This window comes from Psittacula echo (genome assembly GCF_963264785.1).
Source record: "Psittacula echo genome assembly, chromosome: 3".
NCBI classification, from domain to species: domain Eukaryota; kingdom Metazoa; phylum Chordata; class Aves; order Psittaciformes; family Psittacidae; genus Psittacula; species Psittacula echo.
In genome coordinates, this window is record NC_137736.1 from 55,506,385 (window position 1) to 55,520,719 (window position 14,335).

Genomic DNA, 14,335 nt, shown 5'->3' on the forward strand with positions numbered 1-14,335 from the left:
ATTCCAGATGCAATCCCAACTGACTGTTTCCCAGCACTGCCTAATCTTGTGAGCACCCGCCTCCTGAACCTGAAAGCTCCTCGAGCATTTAACTTTATTCACCCACACATGTTAAGGAGATACTGTTTTGGGAAGATAGGCACTTATCTCTTGCCTCAAGTCCCACTGCAATCCAGCTTAGGAAGACAGGCATTTAAATCCTTTTTAGAAGCCTGAAAAATTAGCAGCAGTCAGAATTATGTCTGGCTTCTTCCGGCGTGGGCCATCAGCTTTAGCATACGTGCAAAATGCAGAGTGCACGTCTTAAGCTAAGCAGGAGAGTGGAAGTGTTCATTTTACTGTTTGACAGGGATTGATGTGACACTGTTGACATCTTACGAGACTGCAGCAATTATTACACCACGCTTGGGCAAAAAGCATTGCCCTCTCCTACTGAACTTCTTGGACCGCTGTGTGGTGACTACTAGGAGTTGTTGGCTCCAGTTCTCGTCTCCAGGGGAGCAAAACCAAGGGGAGCAAATTCACACACCTGGAAAAGATGTCTTGTACAGGAGATTGTCATGGAACAAGCAAGCAAAATAGGGCATAATTTCATAACCCTCCACGCCAGGCCTGAGAGCATCTGAAGTGCAAGGCTAACCTTGGGTTTGCTTTTGTCTGCTCTGATGTGGCTCTGTGCCTCGCACGTTCCAGGCTGCACAGGCTCTCAGCTGCAATACCTACCGTCCCTGCTACCCGATGGTTGCTGATTATGCCATTCTGCTGAGCAGTTTGAGCTCAGGGCTTAATTAGAATCTAGAAACATCACCTACTTCCTTTCTTATGGCTTTATGCATCTTTATGCAAAATGTGGGTGAAAGCACTGTGATCATCTACTGCTTCATTAGTGCCAGTCCTGCAGGAGGGACAGAGAAGCTGGATCATGTGTAGATGGAGAGTTTCCGACTTTCCAAGAGGATATCTGTGTTCTAACTACAGGCCGGTTTTGCCCACTGGAGCTGTGAGTTCTCTTGCAATTGATGGAAAGAAGGAAGCACTGTAAGCACCTCAGAGGAAGCAATCATCTTCTGCAGGTCTTCAGAAGTGCCCCTCTCTGTCCACTGCCTGTACAGAAAAGCTGCAGCAATTAGATTACTCCTTTTGTCCCTTCCAGGGCTTCAGACAACTACAATTTCATTGAGGTAGTAACATCTCAGTGAGGGATCTAAAGTAGGTGGACGAAATTCCAGCCCAAATATTCAAGACCTCACAGTTAATGATTGCAAGAAAAACAAAGTATCACTCAGAAGATGGTGACTACTGAAAACCAAAAATAAAGGAAGTATCATGTAAAATTTTGATATATTGTATTTGAAAAGAATCAGACGTACAGGCTTTTGTTAATATTTTCATTTTTCCTCCATGCCTCATCAGCTTTTAGAAGAAATAATTTAATCTAGGGTTAAAACAAATTTTCTTCATCCTTTCTGTGAATCCGTACTCAGGAACCATGGAGGGCTAAAAATCAGTTAAACACCTTGAGAAAAAATAGCAGGACCACTAAGATCCTAATGTTAACCTATTGTTTGTTCCCCACTTAGTCTAATTCTTTGGATAGCGTAGTGTGAAAAAAGACAGAGTATTTATTGCTGTAGCTTGAATATGCATCAATCGATTTTATTATACTAGAAACCCTGAGAAAGCATAATATATTTATATACAGATCGTGTAAATACACTGTAGGCAAGTTCCACAGTTTAATGTTGCAAAGTGCTTTCATTAATGCTGTAGTTCTGAGAAAAGGTTGTAAGAGAACATAAAGGAGTCAATATTTGATTTTTACTGAGATAAGTTGAAAGCATAATTCACCTTTACTAAACGTCAGTTCTTCTTTCATGTCTTTTATGTGATGCTCTTTCTACCACTCCATGCATGGCTGAGAATGATATACATTAAGAATGAATCCTTCATTGATGTGACTTCGTGATGTTCTGTTTATTATTTATGTTTTCATAATTTCATGTGTGAATAAAAAACCCTGTAATTCACCGGAGATACATACAGTTAAATGGTTGGGCTTGTCCTGGAGCAATTGCACACTATGGTTTTACTTGATGTGTATTTCCGACAGAACAGAGAAAGTCAGTTCTGCTGAGCAATCTGATCTGGCATTGAAAAAGTATATTGTTAATTTTATTTTTTCTAGAAAGCTTTTTTTTTTTTTTTTTTTTTTTTAAAGAGGAGGATATTACATTTCAAATGCTCTTCCAAACTTCATATGGCTCCCCATCATCCTCAAAATGTTACCAAAGGGCCTTATATTGAATATAGAGGTCAACCTCTCCTCTTGTGAAAGGACTATTTTTTTTGTTTTGTATTGATATTGAGGCTCATCTGCCATTACAAAACCCGGCGGTTTGTGAATGAAAACCACAATGTCAGGGCTAAGCGCTCTTTTTCCTGTAGCTGAAAACTGCTGCCTACCAGAAGGACTGGTAGGTAGGCACTACTCTGTTCCAAGTAGTTGGAATCTTAAAAATAAGGCTGAGAATTTATAACTTGACAAAACTTTAGATGTAAACCATATTACACAGTAGGTATCACTGTAAAGAATGTGTTCGTCAGGCTTGTATAAAATTCAGGCTGTTGATTCAGGAAGGCTTTGAGCATAAAGCTGCATTTGGAGAAATGTCACTATCCCTGGAAGTGTTCACCAACAGTGCAGATCAGTGACATTGTTTAGTGGTGACGTTGGCAATCCTGGGGTAGAGGTTGGACTTGATGAACTTACAGGTCTTTTCCAACAAAGCTGATTCTATGAATCTAAATTGTATCTGCAACTGCCAGAGCCGCGACCTCGAAGGGGTGGAAGCCTGACGGATGCCCGAGGTGGCAGGGATCGTGCCGAGGCAGAGCGACGCCCATGGGATTCAGCAGCAGGAGCGGCCCTTCACCTGTGCCGGAGAGAACGGAAATCATGAGACAGCTCAGTGATCCCCTTCAGCCACGGGGTCTGAGACAGAGCCTCACCCCCGCGCGGCGCTCCGGCTGCCGGTAGCTGTAACAGCCGCGGCAGCCAGCGCCGCTGCGCCCAGACCGGCGGCCTCACGGGCGGCTGTCACACCGCCTCCCCGCTGCTGACTCACACCGTCGCGCGGCTCCCCTCACCCCGTCCCCAGCTCCCCGGGCGCTGCGGCGGGGGCCGAGCCGCCGCCCCGCCGTTGCCAGCGGCCGGTCTCCCCGCCGCCGCCCCTTCCCTCCCCGCGCCGGCCGCGGCCCTTCCCCCGCCGCACATGCCCAGAAGGGCAGGAGCCGCGGCGCACCCGGACGCTGCTCTGACAGCGGCGGCGCTTTCCCTTCCGCTGGGCGGGGGCCGCGCCGCCCCCCCCCCGGCCCTGCCCGGCCCGGCGGCGGCGGCCAGCCACCGCGCCGCTCACAGGCCGCCTGCTCGCCTGCCGAGCTCCTTCCGCACCTCGCCCCGAGCCGGCCGCCGCGGGGCGGGAGGCGGCCATGTCGCTATTGTCTGCGCCGGTGCCCTTGCTCCGGGTGTATTGGATCGGCCTCCTCGTCATCCTCCACCAGCTGCGCCACCGCCTCTTCCCGCGTTGCCCCCCGGCCCCAGGTGAGTACCGCAGCCGACGCCGCGGGAAGGGGCGGCTGCGGGACTGGGGGCGCCGGGCCCCTCTGCAGAGAAGGGAAAGTTTGCCGTGCCTTGCACCGCAGGGAGGGCGGCAGCGCCGGGGCCCAGGGAGCACGGGGCCGCAACCCGGCGGCCCAGCGGGGGCCGTCAGACGGCCAGCACGGGAAAGGATAGGATACGACAGGACGGCTGCGACCTTGGCCGCATCGGCAGGTATGCCCGTTCGCTCCACTTCCTTCGCAGCGGGGCAGAGGCTGAAGCAGCGCGGCAGCCCCACATCAGGCACCGCCACCGGGCTCCTCCCCATTTCCCCTCTGAGGGCCGGGCCAGGCCCACCGCGCCGCCGGAGGGCAGCGGCCCGGAGGGGAGCCGCGGCTGGCGGAGCGCCCTCCCCGCCCCCGCCGAGCCGGGCCCCGCCCTCGCCGCCGCCGGCGGGCGGCGGGTTCGGGCCCCGTCCGGCCCCCGGGCCGCGGCCGCCCAGGACGCGGGGCGGGGCGGGGGGCTGGGCCCGGGACGGGCGGCTGGCTGTACGCCGGCCTTACTGCGGCCTTGGGAGGTGGCGTGGGGGCTCTGCGGGCCGGGGGTCCCCGCTTCTCCTCTCCCTCTTTTGCGCTTTCTGACAGTTTCGCCTCAGACCTAGGCTCAGAGCCGCGCGGGCGCAGCCTCCCTCTGCCCAGGTAGGTGCTTGGAAAGCAGGTAGCAGCCGGCAGCCTCCTGCCGGCTCGGCAGCGGAGCTGGGCTCGCCTGCCGCCGACGACTGTTGTGCCCCCGCCGCGCGAACAGCCCCGGCCCCACAGACCGTGGGCTGTTCGGGAGCGGAACATAACCCGCGCTCCGAAAGCTTAGGCTTTAGCAGCGTCTGTCACTCGCTGACAGCCTTTGAGCTGAGAAGAGAATGACACCTGTAGTTTTCTCCAAGGGACTTCAGATTAGTCATTTTTTGGAGAAGTCATGGTTTGCGCTTTTCCGATTTGGGTCAACAGCATGGTTAATAGTGACTAGGGGAAACTTTGAGTTTGACAGAGAACAGAGTTCTGAATTTCCTCTTTCCTCGCATTACTCTTCAAGACTTTAAAATGCTTCTGAGTTTATAAACTTAGAGCAAACTGTGAGTCTGAACGGACGTGTAGGGTATCATCAGAGCTGAGCATACAACTCCATGCAAGTCAGTGCCTTTAACTTTCTCTGCTCAGCAGCAAGTGAAACTTTGTGGCTCTGACAGTAGTTTTAACCAGAACAGTTAAAAAAACCCAACAAACCCTATATTGAGAAGGCATAGTGTTTTGGTAAGAAGATAGGGCAGATGAGGAAATTGTTTTAGAGAATATCTGAAGTGGCAGGGAGATGGGACAAGCACACCACATAGTAAGAGTGTATTAGTATATTTCATCACATGTGGCATCCTTGGGTAGCATTTTGTCTACTCTTTATTAATTCCGACCCTTCTGCAATAGGCTGGGATCCTTCTTTCTCATTCCCGAAAGACAGTGACAGAATCCCCAAACAGATGAGAGCGCCTTGGTGACCGAAAAGGCAGATATGCATACAGTTTGAAGTCATCTGAGCATTTTTCTAGCATTAGTTTTTCTTGGCAGAGCAAAGCTGGGTATTGTGCCTGGGGAGTGTAACACTTTCCAAATCTTTTTTGAACGGCAGAGAAGCAGCATGACGAAAATGTGACACAACTGTTTTGTTGCAGTCTGTTCTTTGCTGCTATTCCAAAAAGTAAAAGTGTTGAATTTGGAAATGCTGGAGGAAGGCAGTGAAGATCAACCTGGAAATGTCAGCTGCCTAAGTAGGACCACGACAGATTTGACAGATGTAAAGTTTTCTTTCATCCCTAACTCATGGTGGTTTCTTCCAAGGACTGTTAGTTTCCTCCTCAGATAGCTGTTTGCGCGCATTTGCCTTTTGGCAGTTACCTGCTGCCTCGCTTCAATACGCTGTGTCCAGCTGTTGCTTAGAAAAGTGAATCAGCTTGTCAACGGGAACTTTTTTACCCAGATTAACCCTGTTTCCATAATAACTTCAAAATAGTGACTGCAGTGCAACAAAAAGCAAAAGTGTCGGTTAGAACATGCTTTATTAAAGCTTGGATCAGTAAAATACTCTTGCTGTAGAAAAACACGAAGTGACTTTTCCAGACAGTAATCTAGTAAGGTAGTAAGGTGCTTAAGTAATCCAGAAAGGTGCTCAGGTTCAAAGTTTTCTACATCTTTTCAAGGGGCTGTCTGTAACTCTCACAAGAACGGGTGCTTTATTGCCAGGGTGCCTTCCCAGGGAGAGCCTGGATGGGGGCAGTGGGGCTGGGAAGGGTAGGACAACCTCTGATAATCTGTTTCCCTGGCCCCAGTCCCCCTGTCAAGAGTTCCCACTCTTCATGTGGCTGTGGTGCAGCTCTCCCCTGGACGGTTTAGAACAGAGGCTCGTCCTTGAGCTCCATGGGTAAGCAAAGGGATCTGGAGTCAGTGCAGCCTTTCTGCCTCTGAATTTTCCAAGAAATGCTTGCTTTCTTGGACTTGCGGAAAAGAAGTGTTCAGGATTTCAATCCAAGTAAACCAAACTAATTTTGTTTTCTTTTTCTTTACCGTAACTTAGAGTTGCATGCTCTTGGCATGTGTGCTTTCACATGGCTTTTAAAAGTGACCATCTGTTCTGTCACATCCTGCTGGGGTTCCTCTTAATTTTTATAGATGAGATCAAGACAGGTTTGGATGGGGAGAGGGAAAGGGCAGTTTGAGCTCTGAAATCTAGATCCCATGCAAAAACTTGGTAATTGTTTTGAGCTGCAAACTGAAAAGATGCTAAAATTTGCTATTGAAGTGAGCCTTCCTCCCCAGTCCCAGTACAGAGTGGGGAGGCTGGCCTGAAATTCTGATCTTGGAGCGCAGGAAAGGGAGATACAGAGCTGCGAGGATAAACAGGGCACACTGAGTGGTTGCTTTGCTAACTGAAAAATCAGTGTGCAGAGGTAAAGGGGAACTTATGTTTAACTTATGTTAGAACATTTTTCCAAGTACTAGTTGCATAAATGTTATAACTGCTAATATGCAGTGTGAAGTTTGTTAGCGTTCAGTGATCTAAACAATTAAAAGTCTTATTAGAAATTACTTCTTGGATGGGTTTTTTTACAGTGCTTACTCTTAATTAATTGGAAGGGGGGGAAAAAACCCTTCATGACTTAAGGTCTTGGTATAAGTACCTTTTAAAAAAGAAAAATCAAATCAGTGGATTGATTAAAGACAAACTAGTCTTAATTGTGACACCAGGATATTAAGACTGGAAATCCGGTCACTGAAATCATGAAAGTCATCCTACCAATAACAAAAAAAGTTTAAATAATATACTACTACTGCTACTATCTTTTGATGTTTTAAAAGCCTATGAAGAAATTTATTTGGCATTTTCTTCCTGCATTTTCTCTTCTACTGTATGTGTTTCATTGAAATTTGATAGGGAACTACTAAATGCTGAATATTTTCTAGTTTAATCTGGTGCCTGTGATGTGTAGAAAAATGGCTCTGAAAAAGGTGGTAGTGTGGCTGAAGTTCAGAAGACCTTAAAGATGACCCCTGTTCATCTTAAAAGTGGTTGAAATTTCATATGTTTTCATTTGGTCCCAATTTCTAGTTATTCAGTATCATGATTTGTTCTGAGCTTCTTTACAATTAATCGTGAAATACTAATTTGGGAACATGAACCTCTTAATTTTGATTCATGTACTGAGGGCTTTTACTTTATATGAGCAAAGCATAATGATAGACCGAGCACTTCCTGCTCAAAGCTGTGTGAGCTCTAGGTTGTAAAACATCCAGAGGTGGGTAGAGAACCAACCAGGTAGGAAGGATTGATGGCAGGCAAAAATAAAGTAGCATCTAACAATTAATCCCTCCTTCCCCCCTGCCATGCACCTTCCTAAGAGAGTTCTTTAGGTAATTTCAGAAGTGAGGAAACACTCGTTTTGGTTGCGGGTTCACTGGATGAGGCAAGGGATGCGTGACAGTGATACCTGCCGTGTAATTAGAGAGGGTGCCATGGCTGTGCCTGCACGAGGGGGCAGAGCAAAGGTTGCAGGGTGGCTGCACACCCCACGTTTCCTCACATCCCCATGCTTTCTTTCACAATAAGAGTAACTCTTACGTGGGGAGACATGTGTTTGCATTAGGAGAGTTAGAGGGGTGTGGGAGGTGAGAGGTGAGGCAGCACAGGCCACTCCATGGAGGAAGGCAGCGGTGAGATAGTAGGGCCAGGAGACCTGGGCCCTTCCTCCTCCCCCTGTGGCAGCTGAGTCTGCAGTGAGGCGAGCAGGGGATCCTGTCTGCAGGCTTTTAAAAGCCTCAGCCCTGCTACTAGTTGGTGGTATTGGCCAGCTGCATGGAGAAGGTGAGGAAAAGAGCAGCTTCTCTGAAGGTGTGCTCTGTTTCAATGTGGGTGGGAATTCCAGGGAGAAAGGAAAAGGCACGTTGGTAGCCTGGAGGCTTCCGTGTGTGGAAGGGTTTTCAGCAAACTAAAGTGGCACTTTTTTTTTTTTTCATCATAGAAAGCTCACCAAGCTTTAAGAGACCATTTCCATCAGCTGCCCTTGTAACAAGCTGCGACACTCCCCACAGGCAATGAGGTGTTTCATTCCCAATGGATTTCCTTCTGTGAGGTGCTGGTGTCTTCAGTTTGGCTCAGGATTGAAGCTGCTCTAGTTTTGCCAAGCCAACGCTATGAGCACTGTTTCACTGAAAGAGGAAAAAAAAATACCTCTTCTTAAAGAAAAATGAGAGATGTGGGCTTTTTCCTTCTGTTTTTTTTCTTTGTGTGTGTTTTTTTTTTTTTTTAACCTCATAATGCCAGTTATGCTGTGTAACACTTGAGGACAGGCAGGGACGATTAGCAGTTTATATTCCAAACTATTTTGACAGCTGAAGTGTGGTTTACAGCATTATAATAAAGGTTGTGTTACACTGCCATATCCCTAACTGTGGCAATGCTATTCTGTGCCACTGTTACCAAGTGCCAGATCCATTTCAACATGATGGCAGAGCTGAAACATACATAAGAATAAAGGGTGGGGTGAGTCTGTAACACTCCCTTTCTCTAAAATAACTTGTATTTTATCAGTCTTTGATGAACTTTTTATGATCCAAGGTGTGTCATGCTAATTTTAAATCTTAAAGTGGGATCAACTCCTTTATAACAGTGCCTTCCTCCTTGCTTTCAGGAATTGACACATAAATGCAAAGAAAACAGTAAGATGTAATGAAATAACCAAGAGCCTCTCTATTTCCTTGAGACACCATATCATGAATTGAAATAGAGGGATGTGAAAGTAATAATAATGCATACTGATACAATATGTGTCTTGTCAGTACACAGTGATGCTATTGCAGGGTTACATCATTATACATTACACCGCTTTGTCTTTCAAAATCATAATTTTTTGTGGGATTGCAAGCCTTGGTGCTGTTGATATGCGCCATCTCTTTGGAATCACACAGCATTACCATGTTGAATCAATAGTTTATCCTGGCCACTTAAAAGTTGAATGAATCACAGTATAGGGCATGCAAGGAGTGAGAATATTGTCCCCCATAGGGGACTAAAAAAAAGGAAAACAGAAGTCTACTCCCAGAAGTAAATCTTCAGATCCAATAAGGTACTTGCTCTGCACTTCTCATTCTGCTTCTAAGCCAACAGCTGTGTTTAAATAAGTATGTTTAGCCTTGGCAAACCGATCTTTGTTTTTTCATTCAAGACATTCAAAAAGTGCTTCAAAATACCAGCCTTAGCTCAGAGAGGAAAGATGTTTTCTTGGGAATGTTCATCAACAGCAGAAAGCACACCGGAGAAGCTTGTACACATACATTTTTGAGCTATTCCTTTGCAGCAGTGTGAAAGTCAGTTTTTCCCTCCCACAGCCAGCCAGGTTGCCAACTGGGGATTTCCGGGCTTGGGTGCAAGTGCAGCTCCTGACCAGCAGAGAAGGAGCAATGCTATCACTTTTAGGATTGCTGTAAGCATGTTCCTGATATTCGTGTCCTGCTCTCTTCCCCTAGATTTTTGTGGAGGAGGTTGCATCTGTGTTTAACTTGTGGCTTCCTTCTCCCTCCCAGTCCTTGCCAGGCTCCTGGTGAAGGGCTTCTTGCTGTCAACAGTGGCTCAGCTGGTGGTGTGGAAGAAATGAGGAATCATCAGTGTGCAGCCATGCTGTGCTGTGGCTTGGCTCTTTGGTGTAGCAAAATCAGCTCCAGTGGGTGCCAGCTGCCAGCAATGTGCATAGAGACACTCTGGGCCTCAAGTAGTGCTTGCATATGACTGCACAAGAAGCATTTTCCTGTGCACATACTGAGGTACAGATTGCCAGGTCTTGCCTTATCGCCACACTCATCTCTAAAGTGTCACCCCTTCCTGACTTCTGTAGCCTTTTGAAGAAAATACAGCAAAATTATTTTCCAGCTGATGTGGATAATAACATTTATTAGTGTTTCCATGTCTGCTTTTCCTGTAATTATAATGCACTGTTATTCCAGGAACCACAATTGTGAACTAGTAGTTCAGGAGATGGCTTTGATTTCAGAAAGAGGACAGGAAAGGTGTCAGATGTGTATTGTTGATCTGCATGTAGGTTCACATTCCTTTTCCTTTTATTTTAGTCAGAAAACATCTTTACATTTCAGAAGAGCAGATAAATGCCATAATTTACATCACAGATTTTTTTAATTAAGTATTTTTTTTTTTAAAGCAAATGCTGGAATAGTTAGATCGAGCTAACAAAACTTCTTTCAGAATAAACAAACAATAAACCCTTTGCTCCTTCAGTATCAGCTTTCAGTTGAAATAAATGTTATAAGTGAAGCTCAGTAACACTTGGGCAAGAGGATGTTTGTCTAGCCTTAACTATTACTGAAGAGGCAGGAAAACGCTGTAGCAGGTGACCTCTTTGTGTGACAGTAATGTATCAGCTCTGTGGTGTAACTGTGTAATTCCAGAAATGGGACTTACTGAGGTCTTCTAGCTCAGTTTCACAGCAGAATGCGAGGCATTAAAATCCTTTTTATTTTTTGACATTCTGATTGGCTTCTCGTAGATCACACTTCCTGCAAATCTCATCTTTAAATTTGCAAATGTAATTAGTAAGGTAGGTTTCTTGATACGTTCACAGAAGCATTGATTTCACATAGTTAAGCGTGGTCAAACTTGTGCTTTCTCATTGTATCTTTATCTTACTGCCTTTATCAGGTACTCATTAATGAGTGAAGGATCAAAAGGTGGGACGGTGGCCAAGAAGCAATGGAGAATAAAAGTTTAGAAGGTTCCCCATCAGACCTAAAGTTAGTGGCTCACCCGAGAGCAAAGAGTAAAGTGTGGAAGTACTTTGGGTTTGATACCAATGCAGAAGGATGCATATTGCAGTGGAAGAAGATCTACTGCCGTATTTGCATGGCACAGATCGCCTATTCAGGAAACACGTCCAACCTTTCCTACCACCTTGAGAAAAACCACCCTGACGAATTCTGTGAGTTTGTGAAAAGCAACACTGAGCAGATGAGGGAAGCCTTTGCCACCGCCTTTTCAAAAATCAAGCCAGAGTCATCACAGCAGGTTGTTCAAGATAGTCTCATCATGAAGACCTACCAGAACTATGAAAACAAAAAGCATCAGGAACTGACATCCGCAGTCATCAGCTTAATTTGCGAGGGCATGTATCCGGCCTCTATCGTTGATGAGCCCACCTTCAAGGCCCTCTTGAGAACAGCAGACCCCAGGTATGAGCTTCCAAGCCGGAAGTACTTCTGTGCAAAAGCTATTCCTGAAAAATACAATGCCATTAGAGAAATTGTGCTGAAAGAGCTCACTGAGGTTCTGTGGTGTGGCATATCCACGGACATGTGGAGGAGCGAAAACCAGAACAGGTCGTACGTAACGGTCGCTGTTCACTTTCTCAGCAGCAGTCCTGCCAACTGCCTGGCTGTGAACTCACGGTGTTTAAAAACATTTGAAGTACCGGAGGAGAATACTGCAGAGACTATTACACGAGTCCTTTATGAAACGTTCATTGAGTGGGGGATCAATACAAAAGTCTTTGGTGCTACAACAGATTACAGTAAAGACATTGTGAAGGCTTGTTCTCTCCTAGATATTCCCATACAGATGCCTTGTTTGGGGCACACTTTTAATGCAGGAATACAACAAGCTTTTCAGCTCCCCAAACTCTGCAGCCTTCTTGCCAGGTGCCGAAAACTGGTGGAGTATTTTCAGCAGTCTGCAGTCGCAATGTACATGCTGAGTGAGAAGCAGAAGCAGCAGAACGTTCTCCACTGCATGCTGGTAAGTGACCGTGTTTCCTGGTGGGGAAGCACGCTCGCTATGCTGCAGCGCCTCAAGGAGCAGCAGTTTGTCATTGCGGCTGTTCTCGTGGAGGACAGCAACAACCACCACCTCATGCTGGAATCCAGTGAGTGGAATACAATCGAAGGGTTGGTGGAGCTGCTGCAGCCTTTCAAGCAGGTTGCGGAGATGATGTCTGCTTCAAAGTACCCGACAATAAGTATGGTGAAGCCACTTCTCCACATGCTTCTAAATACTACCCTGAACATCAAAGAGAATGATTTGAAAGAAATCAGCATGGCAAAGGAGGTGATTGCTAAAGAGCTGTCAACCACCTACCAGCACACGCCTGAGATAGACATGTTTCTCAACGTTGCAACTTTCTTGGATCCCCGCTACAAAAAACTGCCTTTTCTTTCAGCCTTTGAACGGCAGCAGGTTGAAAACAGAGTGGTGGAAGAAGCAAAAAGCCTTCTGGAGAAAGTAAAAGAAAATACTTTCAGGACTGAAGAGAAGTTCTTTGCTGTTTCGGAAGAGCCCCCTGTGAAAAAAATCATCATCTCCTCTACTCCTCCTCCTACAAGTGTCATCAACAACATGCTGGCAGAGATCTTTTGCCAGACGGGAGGCGTGGAAGACCAGGAGGAATGGCATGCTCAGATCGTTGAGGAATTGAGCAACTTCAAGTCACAAAAGGTCCTGGGTTTGAATGAAGACCCGCTAAAGTGGTGGTCTGACAGACTAGCGCTGTTTCCAGTTTTACCAAAGGTTCTTCAAAAATACTGGTGTATTCTGGCCACACGGGTCTTCCCTGAACGCCTTTTTGGTTCTTCTGCTAATGTTGTAAGTGCAAAGAGAAACCGGTTAGCCCCAGCTCATGTGGATGAGCAGATCTTTTTGTACGAAAACAGTCGGAATGGGTCCGAGGCAGAACTGGAGGATGAAGACGAAGGAGAGTGGGGTTTGGAACAGGAACAGATTTTTAATTTAAATGACTCGGTAAATGTAAACAACAATTTCTTTAATATCCGAGACAGTGGGTTTGTTTAACAGGACTGCTGCAGTACATTTAATAGCAAAGAAAATAAGGTATTTGTCTTAAGTTGCCAAAAATACTTTGGTTTTATGCTATGAATGCTGTAAATATTGAACAGTTGTAACAAACTTGATTTAGCTTCCATTGTCTTATGTTTTTCCCACTGTCTTAAAACATGAATGACTTATGATTAAACAGCACTGAAATGAATGAGGAAATAAATTCTGCAAAGACTGTGATTTGTGACTGTGGCCCAGATTTCAGAAAGCACTTATCCATGTGCTTCCTTTCCACTTGCTTCAGTGGGAGACAAGCACATGATTATGTGCTTTCTATCATAAAAATGTTTTCCTGAATTAGGACCCTGAGCAAGGGCGTTTTTAAGATTTATGCCTCCATTTGTAAATCCTGTGTGACTCAGGATATTAGCTTTAAATACTGGATTTTAAAACATTTTTAAAATCCATAAATCTGAGCAGTGAATATTTTTAGAGTGTATCAATGCTATGGAATGAAAAAAGATCTTGAGCCTGATTTTCTTTTTCACTACCTCATGTCTTAGGCCTGGTCTATGCTAGAAAAGTTCAGCTGGTATCATTCTGTCAATTAGGAGACTGATGTATTATTATTTTAACTGTTACTGTGCTGGCATAGGCTGTAGTGTGGATGCACTTATACTGGGATAATTTATTTTCCTTTCCAGTGTGGTATAAATGGTATAAACACTTGTAAACTGGTATTGCTGCGTCCACATTAGTCTGGTTTTACCATTTAACTGCAGCAGCTAAATGGCAAAATCTTTTTTTTTTTTTTTTTTTTTTAATATCTAGGCAAGCCCTGATTGTAGCCTCTCATGCTTTTACAAAGCAGTAACAAAGTGTGCAGGGTCGAGGTGGCGTTGTGTTACCTTTGCTTTGTGCCTACATTATGGCTAATGCCATGTGGTGCAAAGCAGGCAAGGCATCAGCCCCGTCAGGTCAAGGGGGAGAGGGAAGGAAGGAGAGGGCAGAGAGACGTGTACGGGCCATGGGTCTTAACAGTCTGTCTATGTTATAAAGTCCTTAACCTCTTAATTTAAATGGGGACTTTGCCCAGGGTAGCTAGAAAATTTTGTTGGCATGAAAAGCAAAATAAAAAGCTTTAATATTCTGTAAATATATTTAAAAGAAGGGGACCCCTCTGTTTCCCCACATGTATTTAGTCAGTCTTTAAAATTGTTTCTTATTACATTAGCACCTAAAAACTCTTCTTTTTTTTTTTAACTTCTGTCTCTTTTTGATTCAGTTTGTAGAGTGGACTTTAGTCCTGTCCAGTCTAATGTTTGACTAGTTTCAGATTAATTGTTGTGTATTGTAATCTCTCGC

At 45.5% G+C, this 14,335-nt stretch overlaps 2 protein-coding genes across 2 annotated transcripts in view; both read left to right on the forward strand.

Moving 5' to 3' along the window:
• Positions 1-3,272: 3,272 nt before the first annotated feature.
• Positions 3,273-14,335, forward strand: part of DHRSX (dehydrogenase/reductase X-linked) — a gene marked incomplete at both ends in the record, with an annotated part of 164,880 nt that continues 153,817 nt past the window's right edge. Inside the window, 2 exon segments of the mRNA XM_080612073.1 lie at positions 3,273-3,431; positions 3,433-3,601. Of these exon segments, the coding sequence (XP_080468199.1) occupies positions 3,273-3,431; positions 3,433-3,601 (328 nt within the window).
• On the forward strand, positions 4,206-13,335 carry ZBED1 (zinc finger BED-type containing 1). Its single transcript, XM_080612072.1, has 2 exons — positions 4,206-4,296; positions 10,847-13,335. Exon 2 carries the CDS (start codon positions 10,898-10,900, stop codon positions 12,983-12,985), a length of 2,088 nt encoding a protein of 695 aa, XP_080468198.1. The 5' UTR covers positions 4,206-4,296; positions 10,847-10,897; the 3' UTR covers positions 12,986-13,335.